The 12,500-nt window shown below is 49.7% G+C and overlaps 1 protein-coding gene across 1 annotated transcript in view; it reads right to left on the reverse strand.

Annotated features, from left to right (window-relative positions):
* Nucleotides 1–12,500, reverse strand: part of ptprq (protein tyrosine phosphatase receptor type Q) — a gene marked incomplete at its 5' end in the record, with an annotated part of 50,184 nt that overhangs the window by 29,775 nt on the left and 7,909 nt on the right. Inside the window, 12 exons of the mRNA XM_083665733.1 lie at nt 245–391; nt 1,235–1,363; nt 2,418–2,655; nt 2,846–3,045; nt 3,375–3,444; nt 4,444–4,558; nt 5,269–5,377; nt 7,110–7,221; nt 9,018–9,178; nt 9,352–9,570; nt 9,816–9,981; nt 10,753–10,850. Of these exons, the coding sequence (XP_083521859.1) occupies nt 245–391; nt 1,235–1,363; nt 2,418–2,655; nt 2,846–3,045; nt 3,375–3,444; nt 4,444–4,558; nt 5,269–5,377; nt 7,110–7,221; nt 9,018–9,178; nt 9,352–9,570; nt 9,816–9,981; nt 10,753–10,850 (1,764 nt within the window). The remainder of the gene's footprint in view (nt 1–244; nt 392–1,234; nt 1,364–2,417; nt 2,656–2,845; nt 3,046–3,374; nt 3,445–4,443; nt 4,559–5,268; nt 5,378–7,109; nt 7,222–9,017; nt 9,179–9,351; nt 9,571–9,815; nt 9,982–10,752; nt 10,851–12,500) is intronic.

The following is a 12,500-nucleotide window of genomic DNA, read 5'->3' on the forward strand; positions in this document are numbered from 1 at the left end:
CACACACACACCACACACCACACACACACACACACACACACACACACACACACACACACACACACACACACACACACACACACACACACACACACGTGTTAGAAGGAATCTTAGACACTGAGAGGAAACCTTAGACAATCAGATAGAATCTAGACTGTCAGGTAGGACCTTATCCCGGTGTAATCTTGGACAGGTGGAATGTTAGACTGTCAGATTGACTCTGATTAAAAGTGTATGTTCTTACCCTCGGCAGGAGTGAGGATGTTGGCATACGCCTCAGGTCCCACTTCTCCAGCAGACTTGGCCCGTACCTCCAGTCTGTAGTATGTGTAGGGGGTCAGACCCGTGTACATGAACCTCAGGTCCGCCGTGGCGTTCTCATACATGTACCCTGGAACACAGGAAACACACGCTCAAACAGTTAAGGTTAGGGTTAGACTGCCAGTTTAAACACGGCTTGTTAGAATGTATTTTCCTGAGTGACCCTTGGAATGTAGTTTACAACCAGGGGAACCAGACCCCAAGATCTCTGTTGATAACATGTCAGACTCACTGGCGCCAAGCCTAACTGAGATGAGCCTTATGTCCTGGTTTCACGTTTATTACCTACTATAAAATTGACTGCAAACTCTTTGTGGTCGCCATTTCCCTGCTGACCATTCTCTTGGACAGTAATTTGGTGTCCCAAGTCGACTTGACTAATAAATTGTCTTTTCTTCAACTTTTAATTTGAGTATCCGCCTTCTTCCACGCACCATTGGATCTTATTCTTCAATATCAGAAACATCATCATTACAATCACTAAAGCCCAACATCCATAATGAGAGAGGCTAAGTGGGATCCTTGGGACTACCCAGCCCTAAACCTTGACCTTGACCGTAACCATAACCATAACCATAACCCTTACCTTAATTCTTCTATTAACCCTTTTAATTCTCAACTTTAAAGTCAGAGTCAGGACTTTAACGTTGAGAATTAAAACGGTTAATATAAGAATTAAGAATATATAAGAATTAAGAATATGTAAGAATTAAGCATGTTTGACTATTATCTCCTCAGAAACTCATACAAACAAAGAGTTGATTGTATGAATCCACTGACCGGTCCATGACTAGAAATGTGAGTTCCCTGCTGTTCCACCCTTGACCAGCGACAGCGTTTGACTTCCAGTAAGGATGGGGGAAGGTGGAAGGTGTCATGGTGGACAGAAGTCCATAGATGTGTGTATGCTTACCGGAGGATCCGTAGAGGTAGATGACGTAGCTGAATCGTCCTGTGATGATGGTGGGGGGATCCCAGGACACTGAGACAGACTTGGACGTCACGTTCCAGACAGAGAGGTTCTGAGGAGGGTCCTCTGGGGCTGCAACACACACACACACACGCACACACGTGCACACACACACACACACACACACACACACACATATATACACACACACACACACACACACACACACACACACACACACACACACACCCACCCACCCACCCACCCACCCACCCACCCACCCACACACACACACACACACACACACACACACACACACACACACACACACACACACACACACACACACACACACACAGATTATCATAGAGGATATCATAAATAGAAGCTGCTGATAAACCCTTCAGTGTTAATTGTTGTTTGTTGTGATAGCGTAGATACCAAGATATGGGCTTGGCATATCATCTATCAGACAGAGCTGACTGCCTCTGATAGATGATACACACGCCCACATTATACACACACACACACACACGCACACTCACACTCACACGCACACGCACACGCACACGCACACGCACACGCACACGCACACGCACACAGACACACACACACACACACACACACACACACACACACAGGCTATCATAGAGGATATCTTAAATAGAAGCTGATAAACCGTCCAGTGTTGATGTGTGTTTGTTGTGAAACCGTAGATACCAAGATATGGGCTTGGCATATCATCTATCAGACTGGGCTGTAACCTACTTAGAAACCTGGGAGGAGGTTTCTGTCTACAACGTTCTTTATATTCACCTCAATGAATATACTGGACCTATGTTTCTATACTGTAGTATAGGATTCAGGGGAGGCTGGTGGAGGTAGAAATCGGAGGCTCATTGGAATGCATGCAATGGAATGAGGAATGGTATCCAACACATTCCTCATTCCGTTCCACGCATTACAGTGAGGCCCGTCCTCCGGTTTCCACCTCCACCAGCCTCCTTCCATGCATTACAATGAGGCCCGTCCTCCGGTTTCCACCTCCACCAGCCTCCTTCCATGCATTACAATGAGGCCCGTCCTCCGGTTTCCACCTCCACCAGCCTCCTTCCATGCATTACAATGAGGCCCGTCCTCCGATTTCTACCTCCACCAGCCTCCCCCGGTGTGACGTGGTGTGTACCTGATTCCGGCATGCGGGCCATGGTGGAGGCGATCTGTCCCTCTCCGTCGGAGGTGAAAGCCGACACCTCGAACACGTAGGCCGTGTAGGGCCTCAGCTGGTCCACCCCCACGGATATGGGGATGCTCCAGGAGGCAGCGGGGGGCACCGCCGAGAGGGTGATGGGGGGAGAGGACGCTGTCAGGGCCGTCACCTCCGATGGACTGGGGGTCCCACGGGACAAGATGTCCGCCGCGTCCTGCACACATCAACAGTCCAAACGGGGGAGGGACACACACACACACACACACATGAAAGCGACAAAGTCTTTCTCCAACGGGTGATGGGGGTGGATCGGTCAGAGATGGAGGAAAGACAGAGGGGAGAGTGAAAGAGAAAGAGAGAGAGAGAGAGGGGGGGACGGGACGGGACGGGGGTGGGGGACATACGTTGCAGTGGGGGAGCGCTCCCATCATGATGTCCTCGGCGTTGAGCTCCAGGTTCCGGACGTACTGGTTGTTGCGACCGTGTTTGGCTTTGACCGCGAACTTGGTGATGAGCCCGTTGATGCGGCGTGGGAGGAACCAGGTGACCTCCACAAACGTGTGGTTCTGAGCGGCCGCTGTCAAGTTCGTCACCATGCCAGGAGCTGCAGGACGCGTGCGCACACACACACACACACACACACACACACACACACACACACACACACACACACACACACATAGACGCGCACACACACACACATGCGGGCACACACACGCATGCACACACACGCGCGCGCACACACACGCGCGCACACACACACACGCACACACACACACACACACACACACACACACACACACACATTTCATTGCTTTATTTGGGTCCACAACAAAAGGGATTGTCACAAAGAAACCGACACCAGTGTGTGTGTGAGATTGTGTGTGCTCGTGCGTGACTGTCTTTGGGTGCACGTTGGACATGGATACCCACGAGCCTCAGCCGTCTTGATATACAGAGACTTGCTGAACGGTCCAATCCCACCAGAATTCTCTGCTGCAACCTGGAGAGAGAGAGAGAGAGAGAGAGAGAGAGGGAGGGAGGGAGAGAGAGAGAGAGGGGGGGAGGGAGGGAGAGAGAGAGAGAGAGAGGGAGAGAGAGAGGGAGGGAGGGAGGGAGAGAGAGAGAGAGGGAGAGAGAGAGGGAGGGAGGGAGCGAGAGAAAGAGAGAGAGAGCGAGAGATCAAGTATTAAGGAGAGGGAGAGAGAATTACTCGTCATGACTTATTCACGACTGTGTCAATAGAAAAGTCATCAGATCCACTCTGCGTTTAACGACACCCGCGATCGGCGTCCTGATTGTTTTGCGGACCACAGTAACACCAGTCATACATCAGTCTCATATCAACAGGCTGAATAGCAGCTGATACTGTAGTGCAGGAGGTCACAGGCTGTCTAACACAAGCCACTACATTACCCACAACAGTGCCCACATACACACACACACACACACACACACACACACACACACACACACACACACACACACACACACAGGTCACGTCTGGTAATGTGATAGGTCAATCACACGCACGCACGCACGCACACAGACACACACACACACACAGACAAAGAGACAGACACACATAGACACAGATACAGACACACACATGCAGATACACACACACAGACATAGAGACAGACACACAAAGACACAGACACACAGACATTAGACACAAACACACGCGCACGCACACGCACATACACCGACACACACAGGACACAGACTCTCGATGAAGGTCATTATAGGTTAATGAATTCTGAAAACTAATAACCATGATCACATTGGAGTGCATTGAGAACACAGACAGTGGAAAAAGATCCATGGCTGATCCATAGATCTGTTTACCTGATCAATTATTCAATCACTATTTAATTATTCAACCAGATCAACAGAATAGAGGCTCAGCCAGTGGCATCTGCCCAGACACACTGGTATGTGGAGAGCTATGTTGTAGGTGTGTGGGTGTCTGTGTGTGTGTGTGTGTGTGTGTGTGTGTTACCTTGATGTTGTAGGTAGACCCGGGGCTGAAGGTGTTGAGCAGGGTCTCAGGTATGTCCATGAGTTTGGTCACCTGAGTGAAGACAGGGTCAGGATAAGGACACACCTCCTTGTACCTGCGGGAGACAACACACACACACACACACACACACACACACACACACACACACACACACACACACACACACACACACACACACACACACACATCAATAATCACAGGGGACATTGTACAGGACATGTAGTGCATCAGTATGGTTCTGATCAAATCCTATAATAATAATAATAATAATAAATGTGTATCGCGCTCATTGGACTCAAGGCTCTTAACATGTAAAAAAATGCATTTGCAGATCCATGTATGCAGTTTTCTGATACTGTATGCAGGGAATAGGGTGTCAGTTGAGTGACAGCCAGCGTATTCTACACGTCATACATACACATTTGACCGTCGAATGTCTGTGTGTCTGTGTCTGTATCTGTGTCTTTGTGTGTCTGTCTGTATCTGTGTATATGTGTGTCTGTCTCTATGTCTGTGTGTGTGTATCTGTGTGTGTGTGTTTGTGTGTGTGTGTGTGTGTGTGTCGGTATCTGTGTCTTTGTGTGTCTGTCTCTATGTCTGTGTGTGTGTCTCTATGTCTGTGTGTGTGTATCTGTGTCTATGTGTGTCTGTCTCTATGTCTGTGTGTGTGTCTGTCTCTATGTCTGTGTGTGTGTATATGTGTGTGTGTGTGTGTGTGTCTGTCTCTATGTCTGTGTGTGTGTGTATCTGTATGTGTGTGTGTATCTGTGTCCTTGTGTGTTTTTCCTCAAGACATCCCATTACCTGATGACATATCCGTTGATAGAGGGGGAGTCAGAGGCCATGGTCCAGGAGAGGAGGATGCCATTGGACCCCACCCTCTCTCCTTCTAGACCAGTGGGAGCTCCGGGGGCTATGAGGGGAGGAGGGGAGGAGGGGAGAGGAGAGGAGAGACATTTGTTGATGCATCTTTTAATGGAGTGATATCTGTCTGAAGGTTGCCTGTTTGGGCCTGAGAAACAGCATGGAGAGTCAAGGAGAATGAAAGAGAGAGAAAGAGAGAGAGAGAGAAGAGAGAGAGAGAGAGAGAGAGAGAGAGAGAGCAGTCTTGCCAATAAAGCGTTTGAGGGAGAGAAACTGACAGTGTTTGAACAGTGAGTTTACTCTGTTGGTTTACCCATCAGATACTGCATATCTACACAGCAGTGAAGAGAATAGCAGTGTTGTCTGTTAGTGGGTCGTTTCTGATCTGTTCTGGTCTCCTGGCTGAGACCAGGCGTGGCTCAAGAGATGTGTGTGTGTGTGTGTGTGTGTGTGTGTGTGTGTGTGTGTGTGTGTGTGTGTGTGACTGTATGAGGCCAGACTCTGGTGAATAAGCCCTCACAAAGTAATGGCATTTCACTGACATTCACTGGAGGACCATTCATTCTGCTCAAAAGCCGAGGCTTAGGTTACCTCAGAGGAGCTACAGAGAGGGAGCAACCACATGCACGCACGCACGAACACACACACACACACACACACACACACACACACACACACACACACACACACACACAGGGTGTGTAAAGGGGTGACATGTAAAAACACTTCCCTGTTTCTGCAGCAGGGGGCAGGAGAGGACATCATTTCTGAGCCATAAAACACTCACTTCACTTGCAGTTCCTCTCAAACTGTACAATTGTACTCCGTCCTGTACAAGCAAAACCTCTACTCTGCACACTGCAGTCCACGCCATGAAAAAAATCACATCCTCTCTAACCAACCTGATCCTATTGGATCTCGGCAGTTCAGAGCTGCTGTACAGGAGTAAATGTTGTGGAATGCGCGTGTCCCACTGTATACGATCGCTATAACAGACTCTAAGCCCTAACTCTAGGACTCTAAGCCCTGTGATAAGAACTCTAACTCTAAGACTCTAAGCTCAGGCTCTAAGCACTGTGATAACACCGCCCAGATCAGGGACTGGTCTTGAAAAGCCCACGCTGCTGAAATGCAAACATCAACATCAACAATCTCCACTCTATCCCCTTATCTCCGGGCAGAATGCTCTCCTCATCTGTGAAATGTCCTCTCAGGGTTCCGTTCACCTCAGTAAACAACATGATCTGGCGATCGGCTTGTCAAGTTACAACACGTTACCCAAGATGCATCTCACTCTCTAGCTGTGTTAAAAGAGTCACAAGTACTAGCAGGAATTTCACTTCCCCGGAATGTCTTTCCCCCTCACTCCTCCTCGCCTCTAGTCCTTTGCTCCCTGTCCTCCTAGCTCCTTCCCCTCACTCCTCCTATCTCCTTCCCCTCACTCCTCCTATCTCCTTCCCCTTACTCCTCCTAGCTCCTTCGTCTCACCCCTCCTATCCTTAGGTCCTTCCCCTCACTCCTCCTAGCTCCTTCCTCTCACTCCTCCTAGCTCCTTCCCCTCACTCCTCCTAGCTCCAGAACAGTAAAGGGAAAAGCACAAGGGTCTGAAATGGTAAAAAGCACTGTGAGAGAGAGAGAGAGAGAGAGAGAGAGAGAGAGAGAGTCAGTATAGTACACTACACAGTATAATGATGCTGAGTAAGTGTCTGTGTGTGTGCGTGCGTGCGTGCGTGCGTGCGTGCGTGGGTTTGTGCGTGCGTGCGTGCGTGCGTGAATCTCACCAGACTCATTCGTGTTGACAATGCGGCTGACGGGAGGGCTGATGTTGGAGGAGGAGGCTGCAGACACACTGACCGTGAACTCTGTGCCGGGGCTCACACTGACCACGTCTGCCTGGAAGAGACCACAACACAACCACTCTGTCAGGAGGACCCAGTCACAGGGTTAGGATCTGCTCAGCATGTCTAGGAGCCTCAGCGTGACCTCAGCCCTGCAAAAACCCACCTCCTCCTTCTCAACCTAGTCCAAAACCAGAACCACAACCGATGTATGTATGTATGTGTTAAGGAGAGAGCAGGCCTATCTGCTGGTGGATGTGTGTGTGTGTGTGTGTGTGTGTGTGTGTGTGTGTGTGTGTGTGTGTGTGTGTGTGTGTGTGTGCGCGCGTGTGTCCGTGCGTGCGTGCCTGTGTGTGTGTGTGTGTCTGTGTCTGTGCGTGTGTGTGTGTGTGTGTGCGGTGTGTGTGCGTGTGTGTATGTGTGTGTGTGTTTGTATGTATGGATTGGGCATCGGGCTGTCTTACCTGTGAATGTGTCTGTTCCAGGCAGAGGGCAAGGAGCAGGATCAGAGACAGGGCCATGCTGGTGTTAGCCGGTTAGCCGTGGTAGCAGAGTTAAGCCAAGGTTAAATGCAGCAGGCGAGGGTTAGAGAGGCCAGCGGTGGTTAATCCAGTGAACTGAACAGAGTCGAAGCCGGTGTTAGCTGCTTAGCCGTGCCAAGTCAAAGGGTTAGGTCACGGTGAGTGGTGCTCTGCCCCTGATGCGGTCCCGTGGTTAGAGGTTATCCAGGTAGGGGAAGTCAGTGGCCAGGCAGTGGGTCCTGCGTTAGCACCAAGCTAACTCTCTCTCTCTCTCTCTCTTTCTCTTTCTCTCCAGGGAGAGAAGCTTCAGCAAATGAATGATTCAGAGTTGAGCTCAGGAGGCCTACCGAATAAATAATGAGCTCTATTACTCAACCCGTGTGCTGTGTGTGTGTGTGCGTGTGTGTGTGTGTGCGTGTGTGTGTGTGTGTGTGTGTGTGTGTGTGTGTGTAAGGTTACGTTTGGGGGGGTATCTGACACCTGGCAGCCGGTAAGAGCCGGTATGGGGCGGGGCATGGGAGAAGGGGAGGAGTGTGTGTGTGTGTGTGTGTGTGTGTGTGTGTGTGTGTGTGTGTGTCTTCAGCTCCATAACTCAGTGGTGTTGAAGTCTACTGTAGCAGGTTTACTCCTTTCTCCCTGGGTCCTGATAACATCAACGGTGTAATAGCTCCCATGTGTGTGAGTGTACAGCCTACAGCCGCAGAGTAACAACACAGAGTAGCAATGGTAGGGCCCAAAAATTTACCCTGGAAGTCTTGACCAAGACAAATTCACTGATATGTATTCATACCTCTTTTAGGATTTCAAACTGGAACTTCATTCACATATTATGTTGACCGGGAATGACCCAGGTTCATTATGAGTGGGGTTCAAATTTGTACCCCTTCAGATTGATTGACAATTGTCTTTACACCTCTACCCCCCCCCCCCCCCCCCCCCCATAAAGTACCTACCTACCTACCTATCTATCTATCTATCTATCTATCTATCTATCTATCTATCTATCTATCTATCTATCTATCTATCTAGCTGTCTGTCTGTCTGTCTGTCTGTCTGTCTGTCTGTCTGTCTATCTATTTATATACTGTGAATTTAGCGTGTCAGAACCATCCACATTAGACATGTCCTACTGTATGTCTTCCTATTAACACAAGTAGAAATCTCAACAGTAGGAATACAAGGACAGCGTTTACCTGTACGTGTCTGGTGTGTGTGTGTGTGTGTGTGCGTTGTTCCTGTACGTGTCTGGTGTGTGTGTGTGGTGTGTGTGTGTGTGTGTGTGTGTGTGTGTGTGTGTGTGTGTGTATGTGTGTGTGTTTGTGTGTTTTACCTGTACGAGTCCGGTGTGTGTGGGGTACAGAGTGACAGTCCCCTGGTTCGGCAATAGGCTGACATGGTACTTCTCCACACACCCCTCTGCCTGCTCCCACCGCAGAGAGAACGCCCGCTCGGACACACTCACCACACGCAAATCCTGTACCCGGCCTGGCACTGAGGGAGGGGAGGGGAGAGAGAGAGAGAGAGAGAGAGAGAGAGAGAGAGAGAGAGAGAGAGAGAGAGAGAGAGAGAATGAGGCAGAAAAGAAAGTGATAAAGAAATAGAGTCAAGTGGTTAACTTGTTCTTAACGTGGTGGTGGTGGTGTGGTCCATTTGCGGTCGGGTACCTGTGGTGACGGTCAGGGAGGCTGCGGTCCCAGCGAGCCCTTGTCTGACTCGCTCCACGCTCACGTTGTAGCTACAGCCGTCCCTTAACCCCGTCACCATAGCGACCTGCGTCTCTCTGGAGACTGTCAGCGTGTGTGTGTCTGAGCCGTTGCCCACGGTCACTCTGTGGAAGTCAAAGTGGCCGACTGCAGTGTCCCACCTCACCAGGGCACAGGAAGAGTTAATGTGGAGCAGAGAGAGGGAACACACACCAGCTGGACCTGCAACACACACACACACACACACACACACACACACACACACACACACACACACACACACAGAATATCATGATGAAAGACAAATATTTCGGGAGGAATCCTCCCCTCAGTGTGTGTGTGTGTGTGTGTGTGTGTGTGTGTGTGTGTATGTGTGTGTGTGTATGTGTGTGTGTGTGTGATGAGTACAGGTATTTGTGTCTTACGTGTGTGGAAAACTCTGATGAGAGGTTCGCTGCTGTCTGAGCCCAGCAGGGTCTGAATGATGAGGTCATAGTCTGACCCTGGGGTCAACTCCCCGATCCCAAAACTGTTACCACGGACAACCACCTCACGCCAGGACTTCCTGTCCCCTGACAGGCCAAACACCAGCTGGGGAGAAAACACACACACACATACACACCCACACACCACACACCACACAAACACACACACACACACCAGACACACACACACACACACACACACACACACACACACACACACACACACACACACACACACAGGCACATTAGATCATATTGAACTTGTTGTGTGTCCTCATGAGTCATTGATACAACCTCATATACTGTATTTTGGCTGTTTTACTTTGGATGCTGTATTTTGGTTTGCTTTCTGCAGCCCACAAACTTCAAGCATGTCTTTCATCGGCATCTACTATGTGTTCCTTACCCTAAGAATGTGTGTGTGTGTGTGTATGGGTGTGTATGTGTGTGTGTGTGTGTGTGTGTGTGTGTGTGTGTGTGTTTGTGGATAGTGCTTGGTCATTCTTCCTGGCCATGGCTCTGGGGGTCATACATCTTTAAAGGGTGAGTAACCAAAACCTTACTGCACTGACAATGGTTGCTAGGCAACCGGCAGGCGAGTGTGTTCGCCGAGAGTCCGCAGGTGAGTGTGGAACCCGACCCAGGTAGCCTGCTTCCTCTAATAAAGAACCCATTCTGTGAGGAGTGTGTGTACGCATACGTGTGTGTGTGTGTGTGTGTGTGTGTGTGTGTGTGTGTGTGTGTGAGAAGGTGTATAAAGAGCTTATTCTGTAGGTGTAAACTGAGACAGCTGACGCTGATGTTAACACTGATGCTAGCATACGTGCTATCAGCGAACGGGTGGTTAGTCAGCGTGGCCGACCATGAATGGACAAACCTTGAACCCTTCCGCCTCCCCAGGCGGTGGTCTCCAGTTCACAAACATCGAGGTCACTTCCTGTTCGATCAGCATCACTTCCTGTGGCGCTCCGGGGACTGGACACAAAACACACAAATCATGTCATCTCCAGCAATTAGCATCAATAATTCAATAATCCTGGGTTTGGTGTTGTCTCCCTGTGTGTCGGAGTGAGAGACTGTCTGTGTGTGTGTGTGTGTGTGTGTGTGTGTGTGTGTGTATCTGTGTGTGAGTGAGTGTGAGTGAGTGTGAGTGTGTGCGTGCGTGTGTGCGTTCATGCGTGCGTGTGTGCGTGTGTGTGTGCGTGTGTGTCTGCGTTCATGCGTGCGTGCATGTGTGCGTTCATGCATGCGCGCGCGTGTGTGTGTGTGTGTTGTAGACACACTCCTCCCAACACCAGGACAAAAACATGCAATTGTAACTGTATGAATGTGAACGTGCTGTTGTTTCTCCACCAAGAGGCCTCCCTGGATGGTTCCCCTGATGGTAGGGAGGTATCAGACAGAGACACCGTGTACGTACGGCCTGAACCCTTTGTAAGGCCTCTACCCCCTACCGAAGCCTTTGTGAAAAGCAAGACGTTACCTTATCGCCAATCTGCAGGACGGCCAAGACGCACCGAGAAGGCCTCTCTTCCCTACTGGGCCTATTGTGATATGCAAAGCACACCCTTTGGCTCGATCTCAGGAGAAACTAGGAACCCATAACTAAAACATGAAATGACATTCAACCCCCTTCTCCCCAAAGCACGCAACACTGACGAACATCTCAGTGTGATGGGATCATCTGAAGAATAGTGACGATGATCGTGTTTTATGTTTTGTCTTTTATGCTTTGTGTTTTATGATGGTCACAGGTAGACACGTGTGGAATAATAGGACCACGGTTGATGGACTGCCGACCTCATTTCCTGAACTCTGAGAGGGATTCTGGGAACGTACAGTGCAGTTATGGTAGTGTTTCGGTTATCAGGCGTGATATCTAAGATGGTTAACCTATTTCTTTATCCCTTTCTTTTCTGCCTCATCCTCTCCTCTCTCTCTCTCTCTCTCTCTATATCCAAGATGACCGCCAGATTAACCACCTGAGGATGTCCTCTCGTGAGTTGTCCTCATATATCTTCTCAACAAGAGGTGTAACGGTACTGGACCCATATTCAGACTGAACTCGGATCCGTCCGTCCGCACCTGTGAACCGAATACATTTCCACAGGCCACATTCAAAAAAAGATGTAAACCCCCCCCCCCCCCCCCCACACACACACACACTACAGGCCTACACTACTCAAATCTGAACTGGCACCTTTCAAACTATCCTTTTGTGAGGCGCAGCACGGGGACGCAGGAGGGAACTAGTTGTGTATGAAGGTGCGTGGAGGGGTTCGTACACCAGAATGGGTTTATCTACTCCATCCTCACTCACATCTTCAGTTTGGGAACATGTTGGCTTCCCTGGAAATGATACAGGACACATGGACAGAGACTTGTGGATAAGACAATACCGGCATGTTGCCATGGCTCAACCGGAACCGCCGATGTGACTGCCAACACCTCAAACATGTTCCCGGTGTTCCTACCACCGGAGCCAGACAAAAACAACACTGAAACAACAGAACTCTGTCTCCCCTCTGCGTGCAAGCAGCCCTGCACAGCTGGTTCTGACCGGGCCAAAGACATCACAAGAGTGACAGGTATGGTTAGAGATTTGGATATGTCTCCATTCTCAGT

The sequence above is a fragment of the Argentina silus genome, assembly GCF_951799395.1.
Source record: "Argentina silus genome assembly, chromosome: 3".
Taxonomy (NCBI): Eukaryota; Metazoa; Chordata; class Actinopteri; order Argentiniformes; family Argentinidae; genus Argentina; species Argentina silus.